At 40.4% G+C, this 20,108-nt stretch overlaps 1 protein-coding gene across 1 annotated transcript in view; it reads left to right on the top strand.

Moving 5' to 3' along the window:
- Positions 1-20,108, top strand: part of acvr2aa (activin A receptor type 2Aa) — a 164,968-nt gene that overhangs the window by 87,011 nt on the left and 57,849 nt on the right. Inside the window, 2 exon segments of the mRNA XM_069934990.1 lie at positions 14,026-14,233; positions 15,690-15,799. Of these exon segments, the coding sequence (XP_069791091.1) occupies positions 14,026-14,233; positions 15,690-15,799 (318 nt within the window).

Here is a 20,108-nt window from a genome sequence, read left to right as displayed (position 1 = left end):
ACGTCAAGCGCTGAAGAGCTGGCTCTGAATGGGCAACTAAAGCGGCATCGTCTGCAAAGAGTAGTTCACGGACAAGTTTCTCTTGTGTCTTGGTGTGAGCTTGCAGGCGCCTCAGATTGAAGAGATATGTATCAACTTAAGTAAGTACGAAGGAAGTCTATTAGCTAGTACCTTGGCTATAATTTTATAATCTACATTTAATAAAGAAATGGGTCTATATGAAGACGCTTTTATTGGATCTCTAATTTTTTGGAATAACAGTTATTAAAGCACTTGAACAAGATTCCGGCAACTTCTGTTCTTCAGTAACTTGTTTTAACTCATCTCCAAATATACTAGATAAATCATCATAAAAAAATTTATAAAATTCCACAGGAAATCCATTGTTCCCTGGGGTCTTTCCATTTGGCATTTCCAGTATAGCTTCCTTAATTTCAAAAATGGAGATTCCAATTCCAATTTCTCATCTAATACCGGTAACCTCAATTTAGATAAATAAGATTCAATAGAACCATTATCCTGCTTCCCCTCAGAAGTATATAATTTTTGATAAAATGAATAAAACTGGTCATTAATTTCCTGAGGCTTATAGGTAATCATTGAATTCTTTTTAACAGCGTTAATAGTCCGAGATGCCTGTTCAGCTTTCAATTGCCAAGCAAGTACCTTATGAGCTCTTTCTCCCAACTCATAATAATGTTGTTTAGTTTGATTAATTAAATGCTCAAACTGATAAGTTTGTAAAGTATTATAACATCATTTCAATTTTGCTAATGCGGCTTTTTTTATCTTCAGTCACATCCTTCTGAAAGTCTTTCTCTAACTCAGCAATCTGATTTTCCAACATTAAACTCTATGCCATAAATTGTTTCTAAACTTTTGTAGAATAACTAATAACCTGTCCCCTCAAATAAGCTTTTAACGTGTCCCATATGACAAAATAACTATCCACAGAATTAATATTCTCAGTCAAAAATAAAGAGATATGCTCTTTAACAAAAGTAACAACCTCTAGTTTTTTCAATAACATTGCATTAAACCTCCATCTATATGACGAACGTACAACTTCTGAACTTTCACAAGAAAAAAATAATAATGAATGGTCAGATAGAACTCTACTTTTATATTCAGCTTGCAATACTCTACCCTGTAGGTGTGCTGATACCAAAAAAATAATAATCCTAGAAAACGAATCATGTCGTGATGAATAAAAAGAAAAATCTTCCAACCTTTCTCCAAATATCTACCAGATTTAAATCCTTCATCAACTGTCTTTGATTTCCTTGTACTCTTTGGGTTTCTATCCAATAAAGGTTCCAAAACATAATTAAAATTTCCCCCAACTAAAATATTTTCATTAGCTTGAGTTAACAATAAAAAAGCTTCTGAAATAAACCGCTCATCATCTACATTAGATGCATAAAGATTAAGCAGTCCAGGATTCAGCGAAGATTTTACAATTCATCCGTAAAACTCTACCTACATTTCCCTCTGAAGATTCCAATTCAAATGATAAATTTTTATAATCAAAATTGCCACCCCTCTTGCCTTAGAATTAAAAGAAGAAAAAAAAACACATGTCCAACCCATTCTCTTTTCAATTTCAAATGTTCTTTTTCAGTCAAATGTGTTTCTTGTAATAAGGCAATATCAATTTTCATTTTATTTTATATAAACCAATACCCTCTTTCACTTCATTGGATTATTTAATCCCTGAACATTAAAAGTTGCAAAATTCAAAGTAGACATTTTTACTAACTACTAATATATTTACACTCTATAAAATAATGCTCCCCTTTATAATTCTTCAAAAACACCAAAAAAATACAAAACCCACCACTCAATAAACAAAAAAAATTTAAAAATCCCTAAAAGTAAAAGCCACCCAAAAGGTAGTAACATCCTAAAAATCTGGGTGTGGGAAAACACACTCGTGGTAGATGACAGTCAAAGCTTTCAGTGTCATCCACCACCCCAGCCAGATACATATTCATTATGTAATTAAAATAATCATAGTAAATATATTCAACCCAATGATTGTTCCAGATCTTCAATGTCAAGAAGACTCTGTGTCAGCTCTTCTTTCTTTCCATTCTTACCATTCTTTCCAAACCCATTCCCATTTCCATTTACCCTCCTCTTAGGAGACAATGGTGAAGACCACCCACTTCTTCACAATTCTGGCAATGAATTAGCAAAAACCAAGGCATCATGTTCGTTCTCAAAAAATTGAAATTGAAAGTTTCCATAAAAAACCTTCAAAATTGCAGGATAATGAAAAGCAAACTTATAGCCCTTTCGCCATAAGACATCTTTAGCCGAATTAAATTCCCGTTGTCTTCTAATAACCTCTTGACTCAAATCGGCATAAAAAAAATTCTATTGTTTTGAATCATCAACGGGGATTGACTCTGCTGCCCTTCCTGTACCGCCATTCGTAAAATCATTTCTCTATCTTGATACTTCAAACAACGAATCATGTTTGTCCAGGAAGTGATTTTTTTTCCTCAACGCTCTCTGGGCCCGATCCAGTTCCAAACCTTCAGGAAAAAACTCTTTACCCAATACCTCTGGGATCCGATGTTTAAAAAATTTTATTGGGTTAGAATCTTCAAAGTCCTCTGGAAGACCAACTACTTTCACATTATTTCTCTGGTTTTGATTTTCCAAATAATCAATCTTCTTCAATAAATTCCTTCTTTGAATCCCCCAATCTACAAAAGAACCCTCCACTTTTTCCATTTTTTTCTTTATTGCGTTACACTTGATTTTGACATTCAGAAAAAGCTGTTTGAATTTTTTTTAAATGATTTTGTACAATATCAACAGATTTTAAACATCTGTTAATATCACTCTTAACTATTCTCATTTCTTGTTTCATAGTTGACATTTCTTCACACAAAGTATTCATTTTTATTTTCACATCCATAAATCCTTGGGTTATTTGAGTTGACATTTGTTTTGATATATTATCCATTTGAAAAGCAATCCCTTCCAATACAGTGAACACTTGAGTCCAATCCAGATTCCATAGCCACTTTTTGAGGTCTACCTTCTACAGGTTCAGGCTCCTTCTCCTGGGTAAATTCCAATAAGGTATGTTCCTCTTCACCTTCATTCACCATAGGTCCTCTGACTGTGTGGCTGCGGGTCTGGACACCCGACGCCGGCACCCCGGCCTCGTCGGGGCACTGGCGCTCGGGCTCCCCCACAGCCCACACTTTTTCCAAAAGGTCCTGGACCCGGGATGCTCCGCACATGCCTGGCAGAACCGCCAGATGCACAGGTGTGTCCTCTGATGCTACATTGCGTGTCCCTGGGCCACCCAGCAATGTCGCAGGCTCACAAGCCTCTTTGTCGGTCGGGCCGCCCGTGCGCACGGCTTCACGTGCATGCGGGTCAGCTACGACTGAACTCACCGAGTTGCCGGCATCCTCTTGCGACTGCACGATCGGCACCGAAGTCAAACTTGAATAGGCAGGAATCCTCTGGGATTTGGAGACTTCCAGCAAAGACTCCGTGGATTCAGCTGTGCAGGTAGGCCTCAGATCATCTATACTTTTATATGGTAATTTCTTCTGAAGTTGAGTTTTAGATTTCTTCACATTAGTAGCCATGATGAATCACTGTTATTCAAAAAACTATAAATACTATTTTTAACCACTTTTATACTTTTTAAAGTCGGGTATTTAATAATCCAGCTGGGGCAAGGTAGAACAACCGTCTTTCTTCTACGCCATCTTGTCATGCCCCCTACAGTGTTCTAATTGATTTAAATATAACACAAAGTCATAACTGTTCAAAAACATTTTCTGCTTGGATGATTTGTATGTGTTGGAAGTTGCACAACCTTTGTAAACAAAATTAATACAAGTCCTTGTCAACAATACAGTGCAATATGTTGACAATTTGATATATTCCAGTGTTCTGTGCATAGCATAATGATATCAGTAAAACAATGCCCTTGTATAATTTGATTGTACAATTTAGCCTCAGCTTCATTTCAGCCCCTTAACTGCTTCACTTTGTCTTCATTATCTTTAAATTGGGCTTCTGACCTGCTTTGTTTACCTCTCTCTTTACAGATCTACCCCTTTGATTCAGTTTTTGTTCATCTACCCTGATATGTCATCATCTGACATTTAGATTTTGTTTGATATTATTCCTGTGAATTCCTATAGGTGCTTTACAATCTTGAATAACAAGTTGTTCATTTTGGATGGTCATTTGAGGGAAAATCATTTGGGGAAAAAAAACAGTATAAATCGTGTAAGATGTCTTCTCCTTCTGTGTCCTTGTATTTTGCTCTATATGTAGAGGAAGAAATGTGGTGCCAATGAAACATGTTAAAGCCAATCACAAATGTTGCATGCTTTATCTTATCTGTCTTCATCTAACTATCTTCAACATATCTTTTAACTTTATCTTTTAATGTGTGTGTATATATTTGTCAAAAATACTAATTATTGCAACGATTCTCAATAATAATGGAAGATGACTAAGAACCTACAAGATGCAGATACATGTATACGCCACTTAATGTCCACAAAACATTCTGTGAAATTGGGTGTTATGTGGATGTTGAGCAAACACCATATTATGTACTTAGCAGAGCTAAATGGGATACAGTAGTGCATCTGTAAACTTTTTATTTGTAAGTTGGGATCTGTGTGGGGATTGACACAGGGTTGTGGGGAGAGAGCGGGGCAATGGGATCAGTGTGGGGACTGAGATGAGGCTCTGGGGAGAGAGCAGGGCATTGGGATCAGTATGGGGACCGACACGGTGTTGTGGGGAGAGAACAGGGCACTGGGATCTGAGTGGGGACTGACTGACACAGGGCTGTAGGGAGAGACCGGGGCAGTCGGATCAATTTGGGTATGCAGTATACAATTTCTTATAACTAGTGATCTTTTTTTTTCTAAATTGCTGAGGACTTGCTCATGGTAACTGAATAATTATGGGACCATGGTCAAACATTGCCCGAACGGACATTAAGCGGTGCATACCTGTATTTAAAGATGAGGTATGGAGTTGGTGCATCTCCAAACATTGTTAAAAAGGCATAGATGGATGCAAAAAAAAAATCAAATAGACAAACGAAGAAACAAATTTTGTTAGCAAGAGTCCTTTAAGATGCACAATGTAACTATTTGAGATTTGGAATTCAGTGAAAGATTAATTGCATTGTTCTTAAATTATTAGTTTTCTCTGGCTTTTACAGATACTGACACTATTTTGCTGCATCTCTTCCAATTACATTTCAAGTTCCCCCACCTGTTCTCAAGGTTTGAACAGGATAAAGCTTAAACCCAGGCTTCTATTTTTTTCTGGAGCTCTCAGCAGCTATTTTACATCACCTTTATTTAACTACATCACAATTGATTGCAATTGCTTGTTCCTCTGTAGGTTTGTACAATTTCATAAATGCATCACTCCAGTGTAGCTTTCTCTTTTTCTTCAGATTACCCTTCAAAACAAATGTGATATACAGCGTTTTGTCCTCTTATCACTTGGAGAATCACAGGTTCTATAGCACACATGTCAAACTCTGGCCTGGCCCGCGATATAATTATATTTGGCCCGCAAGATCATATCAAAAATGTATTAGAGGTGGCCCGCTGGCCGCCGCGCCAGGATAGCGCATGCACAGTAACCGCTGTGTCCCAGGGTGAGAGAGAGAGAAAAAAATCCTGGTCCTTGAAAAGTAGTGGTGGGTGGTTTTATAAACACGCTGTCGTGTCCCCCCGCCCACCCCCCCACCGCAGCGCGGCCTGGCCAGTGTCAGGGGAAGCCAAGGTCGCTTCCCAGCGCCCGGAACCCCAGTGGCACAGCGTTTCTTGGAGCTGCAGATGGAGTCAGGACGCCGGAGGGAAGATTGGGGCTCCCCGCCGGGCGATGGTGGCACCGGCTGCCCTGCACCTTCCCACCGGACCAGCGGCGGGTGCCCAGAGTACACGTGGAGAGCGAGGCTGGTCGGGCAGGTAGGGTGGAACCCCCCGCCAATCTCGGGAGTGGCGTGGGCTGGATCGGGATTAGCCGCGCTCACCTGCTCCTCCACCGCTGACCGGGATCCCAGCGCGGTCCTGAGCGCGGAGACTGCCCTGGAAAGGTCCTGGCCACCGGCACGGAAAGAAGAGCAGGGTCCGTAGAACATTACAGATCAGAAACAGGCCCTTCGGCCCTTTGACTCTACCTCGTGAAAACCCAACACTGGAGAAACTCAGCGGGTTAAACCATATCCTTTATCCAGCAGAGAGGTACCTGACAATGTTTGGCCCTTGATCCCCCTCATCAATGTATGAGCGAAAGTCTGTGGTTCTTGTAAAAACACCAGAAGGGAGAAACTCAGCAGGTCAAAGGGGGTCCGGGAGAAACTCAGCAGGTCAAAGGGGGATCCAGGAGAAACTCAGCAGGTCAAAGGGGGGTCCGAGAGAAACTCAGCAGGTCAAAGGGGAGGGGTCGGGGAGAAACTCAGAAGGTCAAGGGGGGTCCGGGAGAAACTCAGCAGGTCAAGGGAGGTCCGGGAGAAACTCAGCAGGTCAAGGGGGATCTGGGAGAAACTCAGCAGGTCAAGGGGGGTCTGGCAGAAACTCAGCAGGTCAAGGGGGGTCCGGGAGAAACTCAGCAGGTCAAGTGGGGTCCGGCAGAAACTCAGGGGGGGGCCTGACCTCGCCAGGACCGTTGCCCACTCCCCCTCCCTGCCGCAGGCCGACCCGCGACTCACGGTGACGGGGCCGCTGATCCGCCGAGATGCTGCACTGCAGCGAGAGCCGATGCCCCCGAACTGTCGTTGTCCAACCCGATCGCCCGCAAACCCCGCCCTCCCGCACACAGGCCTGAGTAAGTATTATGAACTTTAATCTCAGGATAAAACGATCTTCCAATAGTTTCATGTCACAGTGATAAATATATTCCTGGTTAAAAATGGTCCTGCACCTGGATACAAGCTCATTAGGCATAAAACTTGAAAAGTGTGTAAATCAAAGGATATCTGTACCAATGGAAAAAGGGCATGGCAAATAACCCTGCTAGAGTTCATGCCCACAATCAGTCACCCATTTGATTGTTTCAGGAATCATGTTATTCTCCCACATTCTCAATAGCCCTCAGATTTTACTATTCGACAGCTCACTAGCAACATTTGACAAATCCTCTATAGAGAAATATTATTTATTGAATATTTTATTTCTCATTTGTTAATGCTTCTGGAAAGAGTTTACCCAAAACTATTATTAAACATTTATTTTAATAAGAAAAAGTTTAACATTACATATGTTGAAAGAAGAGAAAACATGCAGATGTAGTTGAAAATTTTCAATAAATATTTAGTTCGACCCTCGACTTAGTCCAAGTTTTTAATTTTGGCCCTCCGTGAATTTGAGTTTGACACCCCTGTTCTATAGTATGCCACTTAATGTCATTCAACTCACCCTCGGACTTACACTCCTGCTGTGAGAACATCTCAACCTCCTTCTGGTGGATATTGAGATTTTATTTATTGTTATAAATACAAAAATGCACACTTCTTTGCAAAGACATATAGACTGCCACTATCAATACAGTGCCATTATTAAGACAAGAAAGAGAAGCAAAAGAAACATTGAATGTCCATGGATCCTGCTGCCTCTCCTCTGAGGCTGCCACCTTCTGCAATCCCATTATCTCCAAAGCCACAAATTCTCCAGTCCTGCCCAGTGTTGAATATGGTTACAAAATAAGTAGGGCTCATTTAAAATTGAGAGACAGAGAAATTTCTTCTCTGAAGCGTGTGAATATGTGAAAGATTGAAAAAGAGTTCAGGCCAGAATTGATTAGCCAAGAACCTGCAAAATAGTGGAGAAAGCTTGAGATTCCTTGCAATCTATATTTTCCTGTGTGTAACCAGCCACTTTGTTTTGCATTTGACAGATGATAAAGTGACAAATAAGTTGCTGTTAATTTTCATATTTAAGGAAGATGCCAGAGGAAAGGTTTTTTTTTACAAGGTACAGCTACATAATCTTTTATCTGAAATTCTGAAAACCGAAACCTCCAAAAACCAAACATTTTTTCCATGGATGTCATCTGCACCCCAAAGCTCACATTTGGCACCAAACCTGTCCTGACATGACCCACCCCCATGCAATGCCATGTCTCAGTGCTCCTACCAGTCATACATGCCTCTGCTGTTCACAGACTTTGAAGATTGTGAAGATGTCAAAAAAGCTGCAGTCCCCTATGGTTAACAGAGAGAAGCAGAAAAGGAAGTATCTGCCATCATAGCACAGAAAGTAGAGTTATTGCAGAAGCTTGATTGCGGTGTATCTGTGCAGTGTCTTATTGAAGATTATGGTGTGGGAATGACCACCATATATGACTTAAAGAAGCAGAAAGATAAGTTCTTGTAGTTTTACAGTGACCGTGATCATCAGAAACTATTGCAAAATAGGAAAACATTGCATAGGGCAAAAAACAGAGATCTTGGCTGTGTGCTGATTGAGTGGGTTCAATAACGAAGTGAATGTATACCAATGACTGGTTTGATTGTCATGAAGCAAGCTAGAAAATTCCACGAGGAACTGAAGGCGAGTGTGAATATTCACAAGGTTGGCAGCAGAAATTTCAAAAGCTTCATGGTGTTAAATATCTGAAAATCTGTGGTGAAAAAGCTTCTGCTGTTTATGATGCAGCTGAGCGTTAGTTACATTGATGAATTTGCTGAGATGGTATCTGATTAAAACCCTTAACCCAGAGCAAATTTACAATGCTGATGAAAGAGTGATGGGGAAAATACTGAAGTGGTGTTAAATAACGATAAGCTTGAGGATAGAAGTGATGACAAAGAAGACATGGTGAACACAGGTGAAGAAATGCCCATGGTGGAAATGTGTGATCAATTAATTGGTGGCAGGAAACGATGTGCATTTATGTGCATCATGTTTATTCAGACAGAAACCTCTGTTACTGAAACAGATGACACTGCAACCTGAAGACGATGGTCACCATATTTTCAGCTGTTTAGCTTAGTTTTGCCAGTTTATGTTTGAAGTTTTACTGTATGTTTTACTTAAATTTTTTTTTAAATGCTAGTAATTTTATGGTCTGTCTTTATTTCACTTAATTTATTCCCCCTCCCCCCTCTGTCTAGCGCCGCCACAAACCCTCCCCCCTGTCCACAAGCATTCTCCCCCCCCCCCCCCCCCCACCCGGTCCAGAGACCCTTCTAGTTGAAGTATGTCTCTGTTTTCCACAAATCTGTAATTAGTGCAATTATATTCCGCCATTACTATTATTCTATTATCCGAAAAATTCCGAAAAGTATTGAGTCCCAAGGGTTTCAGATAAAAGATTATGTATCTGTAGTGGGTGCCTAGAATACATTGCCAGGGTGATGATGGAAGCTGGTACAATAGGGACATTCAAAAGACTCTTATCTAGGCACATAGATGTCAGAAAAATAGAGGGTTATGGATGTGGAGTAGGTTTGTATGGGGTGCAAACCTATGTTCTATGTACCTGCCTTGTATTTCAAGAAGTTCTGGGCTTCTACACCAAATATCTGAACTTGCTTAGTCAGCTATTTCCTGGCTGCATTACATTACTGTGAATTTCAGATTGGTTTTGAAAGATCATCCAGTGAAATGTTAACACAAAGTTCTTTGCAAATTTTCTCCAGCTATTTGGCAAGTGAGGCTTTTTTCAACAACCTCCCCCTGCCTCACACCTTATTTTATGACATTTTGTGATACAAGACCCAAGCCTTACTAGGGCAGTGCCAGGAGACTGAACAGTTCAGTATCTATGGACGCTGCTCTTACAGGGACTGATTTGTTTTTATGTTATAATACCAAAATCTCAGTTTGAACATTATCATAATTAATCTCTTTACCTGTTGGTTCCTTGCCATATGGATTCAAAATGGCACTAGAGGGTGGCACCTTATTTCTGCAGGCTGCCAGGGTAGCATGTATAAATGAGCTTTCCACATATATCTTTATGCATGTACAGTTAGTTTATAGTCACAGTGTTGACATTACACATCTGAACTTTACACACTGTATATTGATATTGGGGTCAGCAAAAGTCAAGGTCTGTGATTTTCCAGATGTCACATGTGAATTTGAATGACTTCCTGGTGACAACAAATTCTGACACAGTGGATTTATTTGCCTGGAAGCAAAAAGGTAGATGGAAATGCATATTTCCAATTGCTCATTCAGAGTAGGGGTCTCCAAAGTGGTTGATATCGACCCCTGGAAGTTGATGGGACTATCCAAGGGATCAGTAAATGCTGGGGGTGGGGCCAATTGAACTTTTGGCGTCACAACCCTTCTTCAAGACTTGGATGAAAAGAATGGTCAATGTCTTGGTTCTGAACCCTTCATCAAGAGTTTTAATGAAAGGTTCTGACCCAAACCATAGACGGTTGTCTTTCTGCCACTGCTTGACCCATTGAGTTCTCCAGATGATTGTGATTTTTTTTTGTTTTTGTTTTTAACCATCAGACGAGGCACGAGTCTTTTCAGTCACCTTCGTCATCCTCCTTCCTCCAGCTGCTGGAGTGATGTGACTTTTGCAAATGGTTATTGATGTTTGGTTTTATTGCATAATTGTAAATAGTTAAATGCAGTTGTAGCAAAAGTTTTTGTTTGCACAGTTGTAAACAATTAAATGCCATTGAATTAAAGTTTTATTTTCATTTACTTGGATCCTGTTCGCTACTATTCTTTGACAACTGTATTATATACATTTATTAAAACCTGTCATTTACTAGCTTAATTGCTTACAGAAGGAACATAATTGCCTCACAGATCGCCCAGTGACTGTACTTGTGCACCCAGATAAGTAACCCATTCAGGCTTCTCAGGAAGATCGTGTAGATCAGTGTTCCATTCAGGCAAGAAGTGTTCCTTGTTGATCTCACGTATATTGTGTAGAACACAATAGACAACCACAACGTCTAATACAAAAGTGGTATAAATATCAAGTTGCTTGGCCAGGCACCTCCAGCGGCCTTTGAGATGTCCAAAAGCATTTTCCACCACCATCCTTCCTGAGGGCTAAGCTATGTCTCTGATTAGATGCATAGGGATCTCTACTCTGTTAACCATTTTGGATTTCTGTAGGCAGAGCAATGTAGATGTATAAGTGGCTTATGCAACATCTGAGAACCACGCATAAATCACTTACAGTGGGTTATATTAACTTCATGTGGGAAGAGGTACCCCACGTGATTCTTGGCCTTTCTGTAGATGGGTGAGTTGGCTAAAACTCGAGCATCATGGGTGCGACCAGGCCAACCCATATACACATCTATGAAGATGAAACAAATAAATCTGGGTTTAAATAGACATATGAAACACATTAATCGATGAAGGGCAATAATTGTAACTCAGGGCATGATCTTTATTAGTGGTTGTGGACAACAGCTTGAAGAACAATGGAGTGCCAGCCTTTCTGATTGTAGTAGGCTAGTGAGTCCTCATGGGGAGGACTCAGATGGGAATATGTATGCTATCAATGGCACCAGCACACATTGGATACCCCCATTCTGTAAATCTGTCCATTGTCTCCTGGAGTTGTTGTGCTGTCAACAAAACATTTAAATAAGACCCTCTTCAATGCTCCAATAGCTTGGCGTACCAACACACATACAGTGGCCACTCCTTCACCAAAACTACAACTTATGGATCGATATTCACATAGGGTAGTATACCACCACAAAGCAACGGCGAGCCTAAGCAGAGGTTCCAGAGGCTGTTACCAGTTTGTTGTCAGCTATTGCTCAATGAGTACCAAAACAAAGTTAAAAATGTCATGAGACATACAGAAATGACTCTGCCACTCATCTTCATCAAAATTGTTAAGGACATTAGACCAGAACACAGGCCCATATGATCTCTCTCTCTCTCTCTCTCTCTCTCTCTCTCTCTCTCTCTCTCTCTCTCTCTCTCTCCCCTCCACATTTTTCTGTACCTGACAGCTGCATGAATTAACTCACAAGAAGGAAAAACATCTCCAGTGTTCAAGGTCTGTGCGCATTTCTGCTTCAAACAGCTCCCTGCTTCTCTTCAAATTTTTCTCCAATGTATTTTTGATCCCACAACTACATTGCTCGCATGGATTCTGGGCAGCATGAGTCATGTATGATGTGCAGGAAATCAGCCTGTGCTCAAAAAGTGCTATTCGTGTTCCCGGCTAATGCCATAAGCACATCACAACCGCCACGTTGTTTTGTTTTGAAGGGTATATCTGATGCCTATGCTATATATCACAGTAAACGTTGACTCAGTCAAGTTACATGTCCTGCCTCTCTTGCTCCCGCAATACTGTCTTGCTGTGCAAAAAGCCAAACCGACCTGGAAAACTGCAGGATTCGCTCATTTCAGTGTGAACGACCAAAGCCAACATATTGACAGGTCTTCATTATGGAAATATCATTGGATTTCTTTGTTTAAAAAAAAATAGATTATTTAATAATAAGGCACTAATCCCAACTATTTATGTGTTATGTGAAATTGTCGTGCTTGAGTGTGTCTATTAAATCCTTGGAAAGGTCCCTAACTTCTGTCATTTTATGACCGTACAGGAAAATGGGATTGCTTTTTGGAATGAACATCTTGTTTCAATAGTTCATGTGTGAATTTAATGGCACTGGAATTAGGAATTACATTGATACGCAAATGCTGAATTGATGAACTGTAGCTTGCAGCTACAAGCTATGGCTCTGTGGAGCCCACAGCACAGGAGAAGTTATAGCTGCATGCAGGTTAGCTCAGAAAGAACACGCTGTTCCCAGAAAGAATGACACGAACCCAGTCGAGTGTAGTTAACACACTGTGCTTTATTGGGATCACAGCCCTCTCAGCACTGACTAGTGTGCTTGTGATCTGTTTTCCCTGATAGGCCAGTTGAGCTCTTTTGGTTGTGGCCAATTGGAGGGCAGCGCTGCTGTCCTAGTGCAGCCTGCTGGATCGTCGTGTTCATCCTTCATTTTGTGAGGCCCCGTGGGGGAGCTGCGAAGGCCCACCACAGAACTATATTTTAATTTGCCTCTGTGAATGCTTGTGTACCGTATTCAGTTGTTTCCAAGATTCCTTTATTGCATTGTGTTAAAAACAGAAATTTTGTCCATTTGTTCTTGCCATAAAGGCACAAAAAGAAACAACACCAGCCTGATGCCCCATCAATCAGAGAAAGATAAGCAAAAGAGATTCCCTTCAGAGGGACAAGAGTTCTACGGGTTCATGTTCTACACTCCAGCACCCTCTGCAGCTGTCTACTCCAGTGATGAACTCAAGCTCCAAGTTCTGAATCACAGATGTCAGTGCCCTAGGCTCTTTGGGAGCCCTTGTCATCAGCACCCACATGCATCCCTGTCACAATACCTGGTTCCCACCAACCATTCTCCAGCAGACTGCAGATTGATGTGAGTCCTTAAGCTGCCAATCTAAAGCAGTCTGCAGCCAGTGGTTACCGACCCTGTAGGGTCAACTCCCAGGTTTCTTTTTGGCAGGGAGATGCTCTGTGCCAATCCATTAATTCGCTGGAGTCCATTATCCTCATGGTCTACTGTCAATCATGGATGCTGCCACCTTGGGCCTAGACCTCAGTGGTTTTTCTTGTATATTCATTTTTTTTAATGTAGCTGGGGCCCTTCCATAGGCTGTTTAAAACCCCATACCGGGCCACTGGCATCACGACAGTGGAGCAAGACCCCATGGAGGAGCACTGTGTCTCCACTCCCCTCTCTTCCCAGATCCTCAGGAAGAGCAAGAATGCCATTACAGCAGCTGCAGCACGAGCCCCATCTGTTTCTATCATTGTTAATACTATACATGATTATACATTCTTACTATTTCCATATGTGAATGTTTAATCGTTTAATCAATGAAATGGAAAAAAAATGCTGTACCCAATGTACATCTGTTCTTATTTGCTAGTATATGGTGCAATATGCTGTTGATTTCTTGGTTTAAATGTTTTATTGGCCTTTATTTCTAAATTTGTCAGACTGAATCCAATCAATTTTTTTCCTTTAAGGTGCTATACTTGGTCGATCTGAAAAGCAAGTATGCATCATCTATAATGCTAACAGGGAGAAAGACCGAACAAATCACACTGGGATTGAGAACTGTGTTGAAGAAAAAGATAAACGGGGACACTGTTATGCCACGTGGAAGAACAACTCTGGTTCCATTGAAATTGTGAAAGGAGGCTGTTGGCTGGATGATTGGAACTGCTATGACAAGTAGGCAAAAAAAAATTGCTTGTATTTTGTGACAGATTCCTGAAATGCTTCCATGGATATACAAGGAGGAAAAGTCTAAAGGAAGTTGATGTAGGTACCTATGGCAGATAGAGACTGAAGAAATAATATTGGGGAAAATGTCAATATGTAGGTACAGTGCAACTTGAGTTAGGAGGTCCATTCCTTGGGTCTGCTCCACCATTCAATAAGATCATAGTTGATCCATTCTTGCTCTCAATTTTTGTTGTTCTCCCCATGTCACATAACTCAATTAAAGTTTAAATAAGTAGTATCCATGCCTCAAAGGTGCCACATAATGAATACCTTCAATGAAAAAGAATCCAACCAGCTACCCTTGACATTCAATAGCAGTATCATCTCAGAGCCTTCTGCCATAAACACCTGTGGGTGGCCACCCTGCTGTGGTTACAAGATGAGATCAGAGGCTACGGTGAGTGACTTGCCTCCTGACTCCAAACTCCTTTCCACCATCTACAGGGCACAAATTAGAAGTATATTGGAATATCTGGAAAAGTGCAGTTCAAGATATTATGGACTGGGTGCTGGTCAGCGGGACTAGCATGGACTAGTAGGGCCGAACTGGCCTGTTCTGTGCTGTGTGGTTATATATGGTTATAAGAACTCTCAAGAAGCTTGATTCTGTCCAAGATAAGGTACCTCACTTCATTGGTATTCCATCTACCTCACTAAATATTCAATCTCTATGTTACCAGTGTATAATGGCTGCAGTCGGTACCGATGACAGAATGTATAGTAGTTACTCATCCAGGCTCCTCCAACAACACTTGCTGCCTTTACTATCGAGAAGTGCAAGGAAATGCCACCTCCTGCATGCACCCTCCAAGCTACACAATGTTTTTCTCATAAGGAGAGATTAAAATAGTCTGATCTACATACTCAAATTTAGAAAAATGTGAAGTCTTGGGGGCTCCATTATTGAGTATATTTAAGATAAAAATGATGAAATGTTGTCCATTGCCAATTATTTTGTGAATAGCTAAGACCCATGCTGGGCCTTGTGATGCCTCACTAATCTCAGTCAGCCCACCTGAAAAAGACCTGTTTATTTCCAGTCTTTACTTTCTGTCTATTGAGCATTTTTCAGTCCATGCTAGAATATTCCACTGTCCTAACCAATTGCTTATGAGACTTTATTGAAAATATAGGTACCCCTTACTCATTCTCCTTTATCCTTTTTAGCCAAGGCCTCAAAGAATTTAATATGGTTAGTCAAGCATAACTTGCCTTTTGTATATTCACGATTCATATGCTGAACCCTTTTATATTGTGCATTTCTATTTCTTGTATTTACTTAAAGCCATTTATGCACTTATTTTTGAAATGTTTAAATCATCCTCTACCAATTAAACTTAAAGTCCATTACAGCTACTTGACTGACCAAATAATAAGGCAGTCTGTATAATTTTGTTTGCAGGGGTGAATGTATCGAAACAAAAGAGAGCCCCGAAGTGTTCTTCTGTTGTTGTGAAGGAAGCAAGTGCAATGAGAGGATTTTTTATGTCCCGACCGTTCAGGATGTACCATGTAGGTTTGTCTTGTTCATTTTTATAGTAAAATGTACTGTGTGCGACCCTGAAAGTTCTCATAATTCTGCAGTTGATTGGCCTTGTGCAGATGTATCATGAATTGATTTAAAAAATAAGAATTGCCTACTTTTGAACATTTAGATATTTTAAATGTCTAAACTACATTTGGTATGCTGTTAAATTTATTGCTATCTTTTATATTTGTTCATCTTAATTGTAAAGCAGGCAATTAATATTGCTTCCACTGTTTTTCCAAGATGTAACTTCAATTTGTACCTGCATCGAGTGTAGTAACCTGCCTTAATGTCTATCAATCAGTAGCACTATATCAACAGTGATGAAGTGTTTTAAAAAGCTGGCATATCAGCTCCTGTCTGAGAGGTGACATGGATACATTCCAGTTTGCTTATCATACTGGCTCTACACAAACCGCCAGAACAACCAGTCAGCAAAGATGCATTCATCAGGATGCTGTTTATTGACTACAGTTCTCCATTTAACATCATCATCCCCTCAAAACTAATCGCAAATTTCAAGACCTGGGAATCAATATCCCACTGTGTAATTGTATTCTACATTTCCTTACTCCAGACCACAATCAGTGAGGATTGATAAGAATATTTCCCCAGAGCACCACAGGGCTACGTTCTTAGCCCCCAGCTCTACTCACTTTACACCTACAACTGTGTGATTTGGTACAATAATAATGTCATCTACAAATTTCCCAACAATACCACGGTAGTGGGTTGTATAAAGAAAGGTGATGAGTTAGCATACAGGAGAGAGATTGAAAAATTAGCTGAATGATGCACCAACATAGACCTTCCAGTCAATGTCAACAAAATCAAGGAGATGATTGTTGACATCAGGAAGAGAAATCTAGAGGTATACAATCTAGTGATCATTGGGGAATCAGAGGTGGAGAGGTGAGCAAATTTAAGTTTTTGGGTGTCACTATCTCGGAGTATATTTCCTGGACTCTAAGCACACTAATGGCATCAGGAAGAAAGCACATCAGCACCTTCACTTCCTCAGGAGTTTGCAGAGGTTTGGTATGACACCAGAAACACTGGGAAATTTCTACAGATATATAGTGGAAACAGTGCTGACTGGCTGCATTTCAGTCTGGTATGGGGACATCAATACTCCTGGGCATAAAGCCGTCTAAAAGGTAGTGGACACATCCCTTCTATTGAGAACATCTAAAGGGAACGCTGCTGTCGGAGAACAGCATCAATCGTCAAGGATCCACACAACCCAGCACATGCTCTGTTCTTGCTAATGCCATCAGGAAAGAGGTACAGTATAGGTGGCACAAAACCCACGCTACCAGGTTCCAGAACAGCTGGTATCCCTCCATCATTAGATTCCTCAACAATAAACTCAATGAGGGACTCATTTAAGGACTCTTATTTGTGCACTTTATTGATATTTTAAAAATTCTCTCAGTTACACTGTCAGTTTGTTTATATTTGTCATCTGTTTACAGTTCTTTATTTGTTTACATGTGTATATTGTGTACAATTTGTACTACCAATGTGTGGTAATTCTGCCTCACTCGCAAGAAAAAGAATCTCAAGGTTGTATGTGAAGTCATGTATGTACTCTGACAATAAATCTGAAATCTTAATCTATTACAGAGCTTTACATGACTTGATTTTAATTTGACCATTAAAGTGTAAAGCTAGTAAGATAAAATATATTTCATAACCTCTGAAATGTGGTGAGAATAGGGGAAAAAAAAGGAAATAATTTTAAATTGTAATCACTGTTTTAATATGTGAAAATGTGTTGGCAAATTTTAGCATGGCAAACTTTAATTGACGATCAACATTACATAACTTTGATTTGGGTTATAGAATGTTTCTGGTTTTTTGTTTGCCTTCAAATTGTGTTATTGGACCAAGGCAGGCAGAATCTTGACTAGGGAAGTCAAAAAGCTGCAGATACTTAAAATTCAAAATAAAAAAAAAACAACATGCTTGCGTCGGTCAGTATCTGTAGAAAGGAGTAGTTAGCTTTTTGGTTGAAATGTTCAAAAGTTGATAAAGGGATAAAGGATGGACCTGGGTTTAGGTCCTCATGAGCAAGATCATTAGCTGTCATTTATTCCCTTGGATGTAAGAATACTAGTAGCAAGCCAAAGTAAACTTTTCCTTCTTAGTGAATTATTCATGCAGAAGTTGTAGTTCACATTCATGTTAGCAACTGGGTAAAAGAAGGGAAATAGATGGGCAATTATTTAGGTAACTCCAAAGTTCAACAGTGTTAGGTCTGCTTTGTTCATGAATGAGTGAGTCAGACACCAGACTGAGTCGAAATCAAGGTTCTTTGTTCTTTATTACCGGATTGTAACACTTGCAACTAACGGTGTTAGTTGGAGAAGGCGCATTCTGCCGTAATGAGCAAGTGGTGTTTTTTTTTTATACCTCAGGATACGTACTTAGTAAATTATCATACCATTACATTGTCCAATGAATAAACTGTTGCTATCCTTCTCTGTTAGTCTGCTGCACATCATTCTTGTTAGTGAAAAGCTTATCTTGAGTGTACAAGGTCACATCTGCATTCTGTTACTCATTAGTACTGGGTGACTCCTTCTCCGGTCCCATCTCATGATGTTTTTACCTTACAACAGTCATGCCACATTGTTGGCCCTCAACTTTGTTCCTGTGGTCTTGATGTTGTAACACACCTACATCAGGTTCTTAGGAAACCCCAATGTGTGAATTGACAACATCACCTCCTCCACACTAGCCATCAACACTGGAGAACCCCAAGGCTGTGTCCTTAGTCCCCCTGTCTTTTACTTGTACCCCCATGACAGCATAGCTAAGTTCAGCTGCAACTCGATATCCACCATCATTATTGGCTGAATAACTGGAAATGTCAGAATATAGGATGAAGATTGAAAATCTGGTTAGGTGGTGCCAGAACAGCAATTTTGCTCTCTGCATTATCAAGATCAAAGAGCTTATTGTTGATTTTTAAGAAGGGGAAGCAGAAGAGCCACTCACCTGTCTGCATTGATGGGAAGGAGGTGGAGAGAGTTAGAACAGTCAAATTCCTGGACTTCAATATTTCAGAAGACCTCGAAGCACCCCTGAAGAAGGCCACACAAATGCCTCGACTTCCAAAGGAGACTCACAAATTTTGGCATGTAGTTGGATTCTCCATCAAACTTCTACAGATGCTGTAGAAATAAACAGGCTAGTTATGTCACATACTGGTTTGGCAATTTAAATGTCTAGGAACACAGAAGGAAGCAAACATAGCCATGTCCAGTACAGGTTCTGGTGTCCCATCCATTGCAGACATCTATGTGAGGCACTGCCTTGAGAAGACCCTCATCACCCTGGTCACAACCTCTCTCACTGAAGAACAGAGCTGAGAGGTCAACAGCTATCAGGCTTTTGAACCTCCCCTTGGCTCACTTATCATGGAGTGTCTGCACTATTGCAACTCACTTTTTGAATTAGGATTACTGTGAATATTTATAATTTAAATATGTATTTATGTGATAGTACAGATTCTATCACCTATGTGTATATGTACATATGTACAGATGGTAGTGTAGGATGACTGTGATTGGCTGAGAGTGCAGCCACACCTACTGGCAGGTCTTAAAGGATTGCTCCTAGCCAGACCAGGTCATTCCGGACTGGTTGACCTACTTGTGATATGCTCCAGTCTTTTAGTTAATAAAACCCTTGGTTTGAATCAACAAGTCTTTGGTTCTTTCGACGCGCACTACAATTTATTGTCTCCTTTCAATTTTCTTGCCTGCAGCAAGTAAGAATTTCATGCTTATGTATATTGTACAATGTGTATGGCAATAAAGCAATGATATCTTATCTAGCGAGATTTCAGGCCCAACATATTTCTATTAGAGTGAGGGGATGGGACAAAAAAAAATTCTAAGAAATCTTATTTGCCAATGGATGTCAAGGGTTGGATAACAAATTAAGAAGGTTTCAGGTTCACAGAACTGAAAACTCGAAGCTTAACAGGCTATAGAAAGTGTAGGGGAATACTGAAAAAGAAATTAGGAGAGCAAAGGGGATGTGAAATAGTGCTAGCTGCGAGGATTAAGGAAAATTCAAAAGCATTTTATGTTAAATATAAGAGGGTGATGTGGGTAACATTTAGAGACCACAGGGGCAGTCCATTGAAGAGATGGATGCTTACCTGTTTCCAGTAAAGAGGGATGTTTCCCCAACCAGAAGCCCTAGATGAACAATGAAATCTGGAATCTGCTATAGCCAGATCACAGGCATTTCAGTCCAGAGATATGGAATGCTCAACAA

The sequence above is a fragment of the Narcine bancroftii genome, chromosome 4 (assembly GCF_036971445.1).
Source record: "Narcine bancroftii isolate sNarBan1 chromosome 4, sNarBan1.hap1, whole genome shotgun sequence".
Lineage (NCBI taxonomy): Eukaryota > Metazoa > Chordata > Chondrichthyes > Torpediniformes > Narcinidae > Narcine > Narcine bancroftii.
The sequence above is the reverse complement of the archived record's forward strand: the minus strand, read 5'-3'. Positions and strand labels throughout refer to the sequence as shown.